We start from the raw sequence: 13135 nt of genomic DNA on the forward strand, positions 1-13135 counted from the left end.
GCCATTCCTCCACACGCTTGTTATAGGTGGGTCAGGCGTTGACATTTTGTATTAGAAACTTTGCCAGTGGGGACTCGAATGAGTGTAGCTTTCCTCTACTCCCAGTGCTGTTCGTACCAAAGTCATCTAAAAACTTTTCACTTGCCGGTTTTGTTCCGAGGTTACTTCAAGTCCCAACTTGCCATATGCCTTTTTACTTGTTATATAAATTTACTAGAATAAATGGTAGATTCTCTGCACCCCTGACTGCAAGAAATTTCTACATTAGTACTTTGTTTGAAACTATCGAACAAAACTAAGGTTAGGAGGATGAGCCGGATTAGTCATCTTAGGCCAGAAGCCTGCAGTTCAATAGTCCACTCGATGTATCTATCTTACCTAAGCCTCTCCCACTATCTCAGAACAATTACGTGGCTTGGGTTAACTTTTCTTTTTAGTGGTTGAACAGCTGTCCTACTAGATCTCCTCATCGTCTCGTTAGTCTTCTTGCCTTCTCCAGGTCTTGTCAATCAAACTTCTTGCCTTTACACCCCCACCACTTTCTATGTTGCTCACTTTACAGCAAAGGAACCGAAGCTACTCTAACCAAAAAAGAATCTCCCAACAAAAAAATAGAAGCATATGCTAATGATAATTATTAGTAAAAATAATTTGCATATAACACCCTATCCTACGGTGGTGGTGATGAGAATTTGTAACTTAATAGTAGTCGTAGTAGTAACAGGGCGTTTGTGATTGCAATGGCAGCTATGGCAACTGGAAACTCTCCTGCTGCAAAAGGACACGTACCTAAACTACAGCCAAGCACTAAGTTACACGAGCCAGGCGCTGAGCCAGAACCTGGCAGGGTTGAGAAAGAAGGGCCCAATTCGAAAGCTTAGGACAAAGTTGGGGTACTACTTAGAAGAGAACTGGAAGCGTCTATGGGTGATAGCACTGTGGATATGTATCATGGCAGGGTTATTCACGTGGAAATTTATCCAGTACCGGAATAGGTACGCGTTCCATGTCATGGGTTACTGCCTCACTACTGCCAAAGGCGCTGCGGAGACGCTTAAGCTCAACATGGCGCTTATTCTTCTTCCCGTGTGTCGAAACACCATCACATGGCTTCGATCCACCCGGGCCGCTCGCGCACTGCCGTTCGATGACAACATCAACTTCCATAAGGTTTGTCCATCACATTGCTCGTGAGTGATCTCAAATAGTGCAACGTATAAATAGTTAAATCACTGATCATTACACAATACTCAATTTGGGTCGTTAATTATTTGATCTAAAAGATTGTAACTTTGATTGCCTATTCAATGCTTGCTGAAATGTCTGACTGAGTGGGTTTAGTACATGATAAATTTTACCTTGGGGAAATTATGTTAGCATTCGGAATTAGTAGTCGCAAATATAAGTCAATACACTAGCTAGCATATCTCATCTTAATTTTGGAAAAAGAAAAAACAACTCAATTGTGCTACTTTTGGCAATACGCCATTTTGAATAAATGCCAGTGGCGTCAACCATATTAGATGATTAATTATTACAGTATAAGGGCTCTTTCAGTTACACATAAATTTTTCGGAGAAGATGACATGAGGAATTTTTATAGACTAAAAGGGAATACTTATTATATTCTGATGGCAGACTATAGCAGCAGCGATTGTGGTTGGGGTGATCCTCCATGTTGGCAATCACCTTACCTGTGACTTCCCACGGCTCATGGCATCGTCGCCAGAGATGTACGCTCCCATGAAACATGATTTTGGCGATGTGAAGCCTAGTTACATGAAACTGGTCCGAGGGCCGGAGGGTGTGACTGGGGTCCTCATGGTTTTGTGCATGTTGGTGGCCTTCACCCTTGCAACCAGCTGGTTTCGACGGAGCTTGGTTAAATTCCCGAAGCCATTTGACAGGCTGACAGGATTCAATGCCTTCTGGTATTCCCATCATCTGTTTGTCATTGTTTACATACTGCTCATCGTCCATGGGCAGTTCCTCTACTTCATCCACCATTGGTACAAAAAGACGGTAAGATTTTACATTCTTCACTTCTAGCATTCTAGATCAGTAGTGGCATCTATTCTATTTGAAATTCTGCACAAATGTTCTTTCTTTAAATCAATGCAATTATAATTAACTTGATATGTTAAAGGAAATTGTTTTCTCTTGCAGACGTGGATGTACCTTGCTGTTCCTGTTTGTCTATATGCAGGGGAGAGGATCCTAAGAGCCCTCAGGTCTGGCTATTCTTCGGTCAAAATTCTAAAGGTAAATCCAAGGACAATCAAATACTCAACTCTGAATTATATGTGCCTGGTCCTTGATGTTTTGGATTGTTTATGCAGGTTGCTATATATCCTGGAAATGTCCTAACACTGCAAATGTCCAAGCCTCCAGCATTTCGTTACAAGAGCGGGCAATATATGTTTGTTCAGTGTCCTGCAGTTTCACCGTTTGAATGGTAATGCTCTTGTTCTGATAATAATACGAAGACAATCTAGAATGTTTGAATTTAGTTTCTTTCAAATTTTAGCAATATTAGTTGGTTGAGGTGAGCTTAGATAATTTGACGTGATTATGTTACAACAGGCATCCGTTCTCAATAACTTCAGCTCCTGGGGATGATTCTCTTAGCATTCATATTCGACAATTAGGTGATTGGACGAGAGAGCTCAAGCGGGTCTTCGCGGAGGCATGTGAACCACCAGTGGGTGGGAAAAGTGGCCTTCTCAGAGCAGATGAGACCACCAAAAAGAGGTACAATAGCAATCAACTGAATGAGGAAAGTTCTCGGTGACAGCATTTAATTACCAAAATTTCGTCCCAAGAATTATAAACATACAAGCTAATATAGAGCCCATGTAACACAAGGCTGTCTTCTGGTTTATTTCCTTTTTCCATTCCCAGCTTCCATTGCTGCTTCATGTGACTTGTCCTTGTCAATGCAGCCTGCCAAAGCTCTTGATAGATGGGCCTTACGGTGCTCCAGCTCAGGATTACAAGAACTACGATGTTTTACTACTCGTTGGACTAGGTATTGGGGCGACACCTTTCATCAGCATACTGAAAGATCTGCTTAACAGCATCATAAAGGCAGAGGAGCAGGACGTGAGTAATTCTTTTACTAGGGGATTCACCACATTCTTTTCAACTTGCCAATAACATTATCTGCTATTATGTCCCCTTCTTGTTCTTATATATCCACACTACTCTTCAGTTTTGTTTGTTGGGCTTCCCGTACTATAATTATATGAGCCAATGGATCTTTGCTTTCCTGTCTTTAGGATGCTATAGCGGATCTTTACCCACCACGGGGTGGACATGTTGATCTGGCCACACTAATGAGTATCACATCAAGACCAAGGAAAATTCTTAAGACAACAAATGCATATTTCTACTGGGTCACTCGTGAGCAGGGCTCCTTTGATTGGTTTAAAGGAGTTATGAATGAGGTTGCTGAATTAGATCAAAGGGTAAGACGACTCACCATATTGATGTTGTGATAATATGATAATTGTTGTACTGCAACTGCTTACTAACCAGCAGTTCAATCGTTAATAGGGTATCATTGAGATGCACAACTATCTCACAAGTGTGTATGAGGAGGGGGATGCTCGCTCTGCACTTATCACCATGGTTCAAGCTCTCAACCATGCAAAAAATGGTGTCGATATAGTCTCAGGGACCAGAGTAATTCCTTAGTCCTTAATCCCTATATTAAACCCATTACACGATGGAACAAAGCCCCTCTTTGTTCTTGAGGGAATAGATTAAACATGTCTTCTTTAAATTCTAGAGTTTGAACATCACACTTAAAATCCACTAAAAATATGTTGACAGTTGGGATTTCTCTGATACATTCCAGGTTCGGACGCATTTTGCAAGGCCCAACTGGAAGAAGGTTTTATCCAAAACGTGCTCTAAGCACCCAAATGCCAAGATTGGTCAGTCTAATGCTCTAAAACTCTCTAATTCTACTCAATTATCCAGATGTTAAGATACTAATTTGACTCCTTTGTTACTGTACAGGAGTATTCTATTGTGGGGCTCCAGTCTTGGGTCAGGAACTGAGCAAGCTCTGCTACGAGTTCAATCAGAGAGGCACCACAAAATTCGAGTTCCACAAAGAGAACTTCTAAATCGCGTACATACTCACGGAGAGATAAATATGGTGTATAGCTTTTTGTTTATATATTTTTTTCCCTATCTTGATGGATAGGAATACAGGTCCAACCCCTACTGTATACTTCAAAAAAGAGGGGGAAAAAGAGAGATAAAAGTGATCCACCAACCCTAAAGGGAGAAATTTTTTTGGTGGTGAACAAGATGACATGATTTGGCTTCATGGATGACACATGAGAGATTGTCAATTGGTGACAAAGAATGCGGTGGTTCGCAACTGGTGTGTATCTTCTAGAAGTTCTTCGATACTTTGGACATCTGCCACGCGGAGTGCTAGCTTTTCCTTGTGCTGATTAGCAAATAGTTAGTATAGAAACAAGATATATTTTTTTTAATAAGGAAATTAATATAATTAATAATCTAACTGTATATGTTATTCAGCTCAGCTGTTCAGAAATAGGGAGTGGATGGAGAGTTGTAGGTGTGTATGGGTCCAGGATTCGTGATCCTAAAGATTAGTTTTCTTGCTATGTATGAAAAGTTTAATAATGTTTACCTGTAGAATTATAATATCGATTGAGTGTAAAGATCATGGTTGGTTGGAGAAAGAATTGCTGTGAAGCAAATTGTGTTCTTGCTACGGAGATTTAAATTCGAAAATATTTTGACAATATAAGTTTTTTTAAAACTATTTGAGCACTGTCCACTTGGATTATTCAGAGTTTATATCAATCCCCAAATATATGTTGCACTTCTTTTGAAACTTTTTTGTTGTAACTAATCCTTAGCAAGTGTTATTTGTTAAATGGGAGGAGCTACATTATCCCTTGGTCCTGAAAACTCCGATAATTTGCAAGATAATTCTAACTTATAATTATATTAGTAAATATGGTTCTTTTGCAACTTCAAAGTATTTTATTTTTTAATTAATAATGATGAGTGTATATATTATGTGCACTCTATTACAGTAAAATGAATAACAATTATAGAAAAATATATACACTCAATATTTAAAAGACCAATCTTATCGATTAAAAATAATAACTACAACTAAAATACAAAAGACCCCTAGTAAATACAGACGAAAATTTGTAGTACCAAATATGGACCAAAACTTATGTTACATCTTGTACTGCCAATAATGGGCCCTAATTATAGAATTTAATTAAAAAGCCCAATTGCATCTGGGCCTGGGTCATGCTGTGGATGTAAAACATCGATCTGACTCAATTCAACTTTTTTCCGACACAAACTCAACTTTACTATTTACAAAATAGACTGCAATTGAGTTTCATACAAAATAAAAAGAAGACTGCAATTAATGAAACCTATAACATTCGTACTGATCACTGTTACTACGCTCCGGATTCATCATTAGATCCGCAAAAGGATCTCCCGGTGGCACCCAACTCAAATGCGATCAAAATCTTTTGGTGGAAGAGATAAACAAGGCGGAGATCTCTCCACCTCCGCCGTACTAAATCCAGAACAGAGCACAGTGAAGCGAACAAGCAAGTAACACTCAAACGCGAGCTAGCATTGGATTCGCTGCTGCTACCGCTGACCACGGAGTTTAAAAAGAAAGTAGTATACCTCTTACCGGTATGACTTTATAGCTTGTCCCTTGCTTTTTTTCTTTTCTCTTTTATTACTCTATGAGTAGAAGCTTTTTGCAGTTCACTTTTCTTTTCCCTCGTTACATTAGTAGTATATATACCTACAGTCTTCTTTCGTTCTTCAAAGCTCTTTTACACTAACCTACGAAGATGCCAACTGTGAGAGAGAGAGAGAGAGCCAGAGACAGAGACAGAGAAAAAAAAAATATTAAAGAAAAGCTAAGGCTGCGGCACTTCTAAATTTTAATCAAAAGGGAAGCAGGGATTTGTCTTCTTCTCTCCTCACCATCATAACGCAACGTGCTTCTCTCTGAAACTTTTCCCCAGTACTGGCCTAAGCTTTGCAGATAAGCCCCGGGGCGTGAACTAATTTATAAAAGAGGCCTCTTTTTCAAAATAGCCTAATAACAAAGGTAGCTGTATTTTCCAATGAGAGACTATATAACAAAGAACAACACTGGACAAGAGTAGCGATTGACGTAGTTACAAGTCTTTATATACCAAGTTCGTTTTGTTATACACTAACAAGTACTATAATAAAGCAACCAAAAAAATAAAAAAGAACCAAAGTTAGAGAAAGAGGGGAGGAAAAGAGGCAGCTACTTCACACGGCTTAAAAAATAAAAGAGCTCTTTCGCCACGCTCCTAAAACAAAAGACAAATCCAAAAGAGCTTTCCCTTCTCCTTTCTTTTGTCCTTAATCCACAACTTGTTTCCTCTCCGTCGTACGGAGGACTCCCTCGCACGTGTCGTCCACCGCCCTCCCCTCTCCCGGGTCGCTCCTGGATCGGACCAGCGGCGACTCCGATCCTGGCAAAATGAAAGATGGAGCTATTACGTTGTACACCCTATCATTTGAATATTTTCATTGAGAAGCTGGGAAGTTAGAACTCCGCAATTTTTATATTGGTGGGGGGATAATGGGTAAAAAAAAAAACAACAGAGGAGCGGTGACGGGACTCGGCAGAAACCGCACCTTTGTTAAACGAGCGCTTGCAATGGGCGATGGCGCTCTGAATGCCGTCCTGCTGCTCGATGAGCGAATCGTCTCTCCTTGGCGGTGGCGGTGACCTGACCGCCGCTACGGCGGACGACGCCGACCGGCTCTTTCTTAGCCGCGTGGCCACGACTCTGAACCCCGCCGGTAAGCTCACAGCCGAGTCTCCCCCGCTGTGCCCCCTGGAGGCCTTTATCTTGCTCAGGTACTTCTTGATCATGACGTGGCGGGAGGGCTTACCCTCGTCGGGACTCGGCGATCCGAAATGCCCGGCCTCCTCGGCGATCACCCTTGCGGATCTCGCGCTGCCGCAATCGGAGCTCCGAGATCCGCTATCTCGCGCGAAGATCGAGACGAGGGGCGACTCCCGGATATTGAGCTTGACGAGCAGCTTCCCGCCGCCGATCTCCTTCGACGAGGGCTTCGCCTTCCTGAAGCCTAACTGAAACACGCGTATCTTCTTGGCGGCAGCTTTGAGGATGGAGGCGGCGAAATCGAACTCCTTCGCCTCCTCCTCCGAATCCGTAGCGGACTCCGTCGACTTCCGAGAGATCGCGTCGTCGTGGGATGGGATGGCGAACTCAAGGTCGAAGAAGGGGCCGTCGTCGTCGCCACCTCCGCATCCGTCCTCGTCGGTGTCGGTGGAAGCGCGGAAGACGGAGTCGGCGATGGTGATGGTGGTGGTGGTGGTGGTGGGCTTAGCTCGCCCCCCGCCTTTGAGGGGTTTGAGGAGGGCGAAGAGCTGCATGGTGGAAGGAGAGTGGAGAGCTCGCTTTGCTTCGTTGCTTGCTTGCTTGCTTGCTTTCTTTGCTCCGCCTTCCTCCTCTTTTTAACCTTTTTTTAAAGAATGGAGAGCGGGGGAGGTCAAAAAAAGTACTTTTCACATCCTGTAGTTTTTGAATTTACGCTTCACCCCTTAACTTTAACTTTTCTTTGGTATTTAGTGACATTTCCTTTCTAGATTTTGAAATGAAAATACTCGATAGATGATAAATTAGAGAAATTATAGGGGTTGAAGTGTAAAAGTGGGAGTGCGGTTGGATGTCTCTGACGTGAAAGATACGGGCGCGGGGGCGCGGCTCAGGAGTACCATCACGAGGATTTGATCGTCCAAGCGTAGGTGGAACCCGCGCTTGACTTGAGCCAGTGGGCCCCCACCCGACGGAGAAAGGAGAGCGGTCTGATTACCATCGGATGGAATGGAACAAATGTGGGCGTCGTCTGTGTAAATAATTATAAGCAACATTATTAGTTATCATAAATCCGCAAGATTAAAACTATAAATAAATGGCTTAATTATCAGCGACTATCTTACCGTGTATAAATAATAAAATGCTACAAATATTAGTCTACGAGTGATCCGCAAGCTGTGATTCCTTTTTATAATCACATTAGCAAATATGGGCCAAAACGGATATTAGTCTGAAATAAGGGTTATTAGTGAACAGTTATATAACGTAGGAGATATTCAACCCCCCCTAAATACAGCATATAATTAAAAGAAGTAGAGCTTGTTATAAACAACACGAATTATAATCTATGTTTATTAAATATAATCATAAAGTAGAACTAGTTTAGTATAAGCTAAATAGGAAGCTACACAGGAAAGAGAGGGAAAGGCGAGGTGTAGATAAAAGTGAGGAGGGAGAGTTGGGAAAAGCAGCAAATGCTTTTCAGCTTTTCCCTTTCCCTCGTTCATCCTTTTTGACGGGATAGAGAGAAGGATGAGAGGTAATGCAACTGCGGCTAAGTCCAAGTCAAATCTCAAAAAATTATACAACCACCGGAGAAGTGCAAGAAGAGCAAGAAGAGCAAGAAGAGCAAAGACTCTCTCTCTCTCTCTAGTCTCTGTCCCACGGACTGCACAAAAGTAACAATGGAGTCTCGCTTCGTGACTCGTCCCACGAAGCACTGACACTTGTCGAGCTAGCTAGCTAGTAATTTGGGCAAACTTGAGTGCACTCACGAGGGTCGACAGAGTATCCTGCAGGTATAAGAGTTGACCGAAGACCGCTCACTGTATGTAATGTAATGTAATGTAATGTAAGTTAGTAGTCTGACGTGTCTGACTGACGCCTGGGAACAATTTGATGAACAGAGAGGATCACAGAGTGGGTATTTCCCAATGGATGTCGATGTTCATATTAGATGTCCGTCTTGTAAACAGGATAACTCCAAAGATTTATTATCTATCTGAGTGTCTGGGGGAGAAGGAGGGAGCTAGGGCCCGGCACTGAGAATGGACGGCTAAAAGAGACAAAAGTGAAGGTAGAGAATAATATCTGAGATAATTGAGTGGTTTTTATGGATTAGGATGGGTGGGGCGTGGAATCGGATGCGTTCGATCGAACGTGTTTTGGGATCCGACCGAAGACTTCGGCGAGACTTCGGAAGCATCCAAGTGCTTCGTGGTCTTGAATTTCCGGCACCAATGGAATGTTCCACGTTGGTTCACACTGCTCTTTAATTCTAATCTTAATGTTGGAAGGTTGGTTTCTCTTGAAAAGCAGGCGACCTACAGGGTTAGGCAGTCCTTTTAATTGACGAAAGGACGAAAGATAGAGCATAGGCTTCGACATCTTAAATGCAGACCAAATCGTCCGGATTGGTTGGGCGTATCAAAATGTGTACGTTACTACATCGATCTCATATATTCAATAGTTTTAATTGCACTTAAACGAGCATACATGAGAATAAGGTAGGCGTGATTAAAATCGTGGAATGCAGGTTGATGTTTATATTTTGCTCATTTGATGTTGCACCTGGATCAACTCACACAGAATTAGTGTGCATTGAATCCTAATCCATTGGGGAAGCTTTTGTTGGATATCATGCTCAAATAGATTAGCATATTATTCTCTCCCTCCCACATCACCGCGTCCTATGCATGATGCATCTCATATTCTCAGGTCTCTTGCTAATTTATATATATTATTACAATGAGGGATTAAACTCCATGTCTCTTGCTACTGTATACTCGTTTAATTCAACTATAATTTTAATCATTCTATCTCATCTACTCATTCATTCACTGCAAATAAAGGTATTTAAAATATTTGCCAAAATTTCTCCTAAATTTTTTTTTTTTTTATGCCGCATCAAATATACTTTTATAACTAAACATCATACTAGTCTTTCTTATGCAATTTTAGAAAATAAGTATAATTAAACAAGTTTAAAAAGTTATTTCACAACCAACCCACCTAAGACTACTTCGTAGCGTCTTTCCTCTGTCATTCCATACCACATTAGTCGTCGAAATGGCATTGGCACTCATTAGCGTGTTGAACAAGGACCTACCGAGATTGGAAACATCGAGTCAAGCAAGGGACCCATCCCTTGACTCAATTGGGTCAGGTTCCAGGAGAAAGAAACAGTGGATAGTAACTTAAGCCATCCTTTCTATAGTCGATACCAATAAAAATTTATCTTATGTTTAAAGCTGGTCAAACATCAGGAGACCATGTACAAATGGTAGCTTGGATGGAGTGTACGTGAAGGTTTAGGATACCTCGGATAAGATACAAACATGTCAAATGATGTACACCTATGAACTAAAATGAGAAATCTCATGCCACTGACCTAATATCCTTCTTTTCCTTCTCTCAATGTCTTCTCCATCAAAAACTTTAGATTTCCTATTCTTGCCACACAGGTGGACAGAGGAGGATATGGGGTATGGTTGGGAAGCAGGCCACATACAAATGCAACTAAAAAGTATATTGCAGTTCACAGATACATGTGAAGGTAATTAATGAAAAGGTCACAGTAATTAGTGTGCATCAGTGATATTTATTGTGCATGCAAAACAGTAAACAGCAAATAGCAAGAATTACATGCTTTGCAATTCAGAAAGTAAGCATCCCAATCACCTTGCATATACTTCATAAATATAGTTTGGTTAGGTATTAAACCATGCAAAACACCCTCAAAAGGAATGATGGAAGAATAGTTTCTTTTCCTAGACTGATCTTTAAGGAATGTTAATAAAGGGAAGTACATCAATGAGGCATTCACATATGAGCAGACTATATGAGTAGGCACATTCGCATAAAAGTACTGCCAGCATCCAATCTTACTTGAACCAAGCTTCTTCACGGTAAGAACCATTACCGAGATATGGTTAACAAAGAAGAGAAGACTTCTCTTAAAAATAGAGGAAGAGAAGGCAAGATACTACCAGCAATTGGAGGAGCGATGGCTAAGAATCTCTTGAATCTTGAAGATGTGATAGAAATAAAAACAAACATAAAATTTGCAAACCTCTTGGGAACAAATATGCATATATTTCCAACAAGATCAACAAACGGGGAGAGAGGAGGGCTAAGTCTATAGTAATTTGAAGGTCCAATATAATATGCAACTATGGAAATGGCTTATAAAGCAAAGGACAAGAACACAAACAACAAGAGGAAGCCTTCTTTCCCAGATAAATCAAACAATGAAATGTTGCTGCCAGCAAGTTCAGTCATCATATTCTCTCTATCCCGAAAATTCAAAGATGATGTGACTGATATCTCTTCCTTTAAACATCTCATAAAAGGTGTTAATGGTTAAGATTCAATACCCAGATGCACAAACTTGCCTAGTTGCCTATTAACTGCCATTCAATGTCTATGCAAATTGGCACCGAATTTTTGGCTCACTTTAGTTTTACATTGTGGCAGTCATAAAACAAGAGGTATCTAAATGATAAGAGCATCTAAATTATAGGCCAGATCCCAACTGAAAGTACAAATGGAAGAACTCCTTTCCAGTCAAACCCACTCACACCCCAAAAGAAGAGGAAGATAATTCTACTATGTTTGATCGCCAAGCATCACAAACCAGAAACAGACAAAGTCAAAAGACATCCCTCCTACTCAGATAATTAATTCTAATGCCTAAATTTTTTGCACCATTAGAATTTCTTCTATAATTACATAGGGAATTAGATAGATAAACCACATAAATACCCTCCCATCTAATAAGCACAGGTGCCCCTGCATCCTGGCCTATCTCAGACAGGCATCAAACGAGGAATCGTTTATCCCATAAAATTGCATACTTGTATTATGCTCTTTATTTTCTAATATTCTGTTCAGTTAGAAGGCATCTCAGCACATTTGTCGCCTGTAATTGGAAATATAAACGGAGTAAATTTGCTAACAAGAAAATGTAGGAACTTTGCGTTCCAGCAGGAGAAAATTTTAGTTCTTCACACCAACATATTCACCAAAATGAGGAAAAAAAAATACGCAAAGTAATGTAAAATGCTACACGAACGTGATTCAAAATTTTTATCAACTATGACACTTACGATTGCTACTAAAAGCTCAAAATCCAAAAATAATCCAATAAAGTTGAACTACAACTGAAGCACTAACTACTCAAGAGAACATCAATTACCGCCATGACAACCAAATCCGCAATAAACCTCTGGTCTCCCTATGTATCTTATCACCAAAACAAGCAAGCTCTAAAATGTACACATAGAAAAAAAAAGAAAGAAAAAAAAAGGATCAAAATCCAAAACCTGATCGAAAGGCGTCACCTTCTCCTCCGGTCCGCGGCAAACTGCGAGAGAGGTACGACCTCCGAGAGCGGCGTGGACAGAGGAGTAGGCATCGGCGAGGTCCGGCAAACCGGACAAGAAGCATTAAGCCGAAGCCACTCATCAATGCAAGGGACATGGAAGTAATGGCGGCAATCCGGTATCATCCTCAGCATCTCCCCCTCCTTATACTCACACAGGCAAATGGGACAGCACGTGGCATCCCCGCCGCCCTTCCCTGTGGAGTACGCGAACCTAGGGTACGATCCAATCGCCGCAGGATCCAGCCCCGTGACGGCGGATCCACGTGTCCCTTCGTCGTCGTCGTCCTCCTCCTCGTCCTCGGCCACGAAGATGATGCGCGGGAGCACGACGCCATTGGTGTGGTTAGGGTTAGGGGTGGGGTTGGGGTTGGGGTTAGGGTTTAATGAGCGGCGGCGGAGGCACAAGTAGGAAGCGAGGAGGAGAGAAGAGAGGAGGACGAGGGAGCCGAGGGCGATGGCGACGGTGTAACCGAGACCGAGATTTGAGAGGTTGGAGAGGAAGGAGGAGGATGTTGGAGAGGTGGTGGAGGTGGAGGCGGCGGCGGAGGCGGAGGAGGATGAGAAGGATGATGACATTTGGGAATGGGGAGGAAGGGTTTGTGGAGCATGATGGGGTTCGAGGGGTTGGGAATCGAGGGGGCTGTTTGTTTCCTTTTTTTGTTGCTTTCAGTGTTGGAAGAGGTGGTTGGGTTTCCCTAGCGACTGCAATTAATGCCGAGGGATTGAAGTGGAGATGGATGGGAAGAGGAGAGCAGGCGAGTGGACCGGAGTTGAGAGCGGAGAGTATAGAGTATAGAGTATAGAGTAAAGTACAGTTGTGGGGCTTGGA

At 41.9% G+C, this 13135-nt stretch overlaps 2 protein-coding genes across 2 annotated transcripts; one reads left to right on the forward strand and one right to left on the reverse strand.

The window, feature by feature from the left end:
- The first annotated feature begins 574 nt into the window (after window positions 1–574).
- On the forward strand, window positions 575–4742 carry LOC140802631 (respiratory burst oxidase homolog protein F-like). Its single transcript, XM_073158179.1, has 10 exons — window positions 575–1170; window positions 1639–2022; window positions 2167–2262; window positions 2340–2455; window positions 2584–2751; window positions 2943–3102; window positions 3279–3467; window positions 3556–3684; window positions 3860–3938; window positions 4024–4742. Exons 1-10 carry the CDS (start codon window positions 952–954, stop codon window positions 4131–4133), a joined length of 1650 nt encoding a protein of 549 aa, XP_073014280.1. The 5' UTR covers window positions 575–951; the 3' UTR covers window positions 4134–4742.
- Window positions 4743–6206: 1464 nt separating this feature from the next.
- On the reverse strand, window positions 6207–7867 carry LOC140802629 (probable membrane-associated kinase regulator 2). The gene is made up of 2 exons (XM_073158176.1): window positions 6709–7867; window positions 6207–6542 (listed from the first exon to the last, which is right to left on the reverse strand). Exons 1-2 carry the CDS (start codon window positions 7475–7477, stop codon window positions 6430–6432), a joined length of 882 nt encoding a protein of 293 aa, XP_073014277.1. The 5' UTR covers window positions 7478–7867; the 3' UTR covers window positions 6207–6429.
- Between the last annotated feature and the right edge of the window lie 5268 nt (window positions 7868–13135).

This window comes from Typha latifolia, unplaced genomic scaffold (assembly GCF_019914945.1).
Source record: "Typha latifolia isolate L0001 unplaced genomic scaffold, TyphaL0001v2 contig_53, whole genome shotgun sequence".
NCBI classification, from domain to species: domain Eukaryota; kingdom Viridiplantae; phylum Streptophyta; class Magnoliopsida; order Poales; family Typhaceae; genus Typha; species Typha latifolia.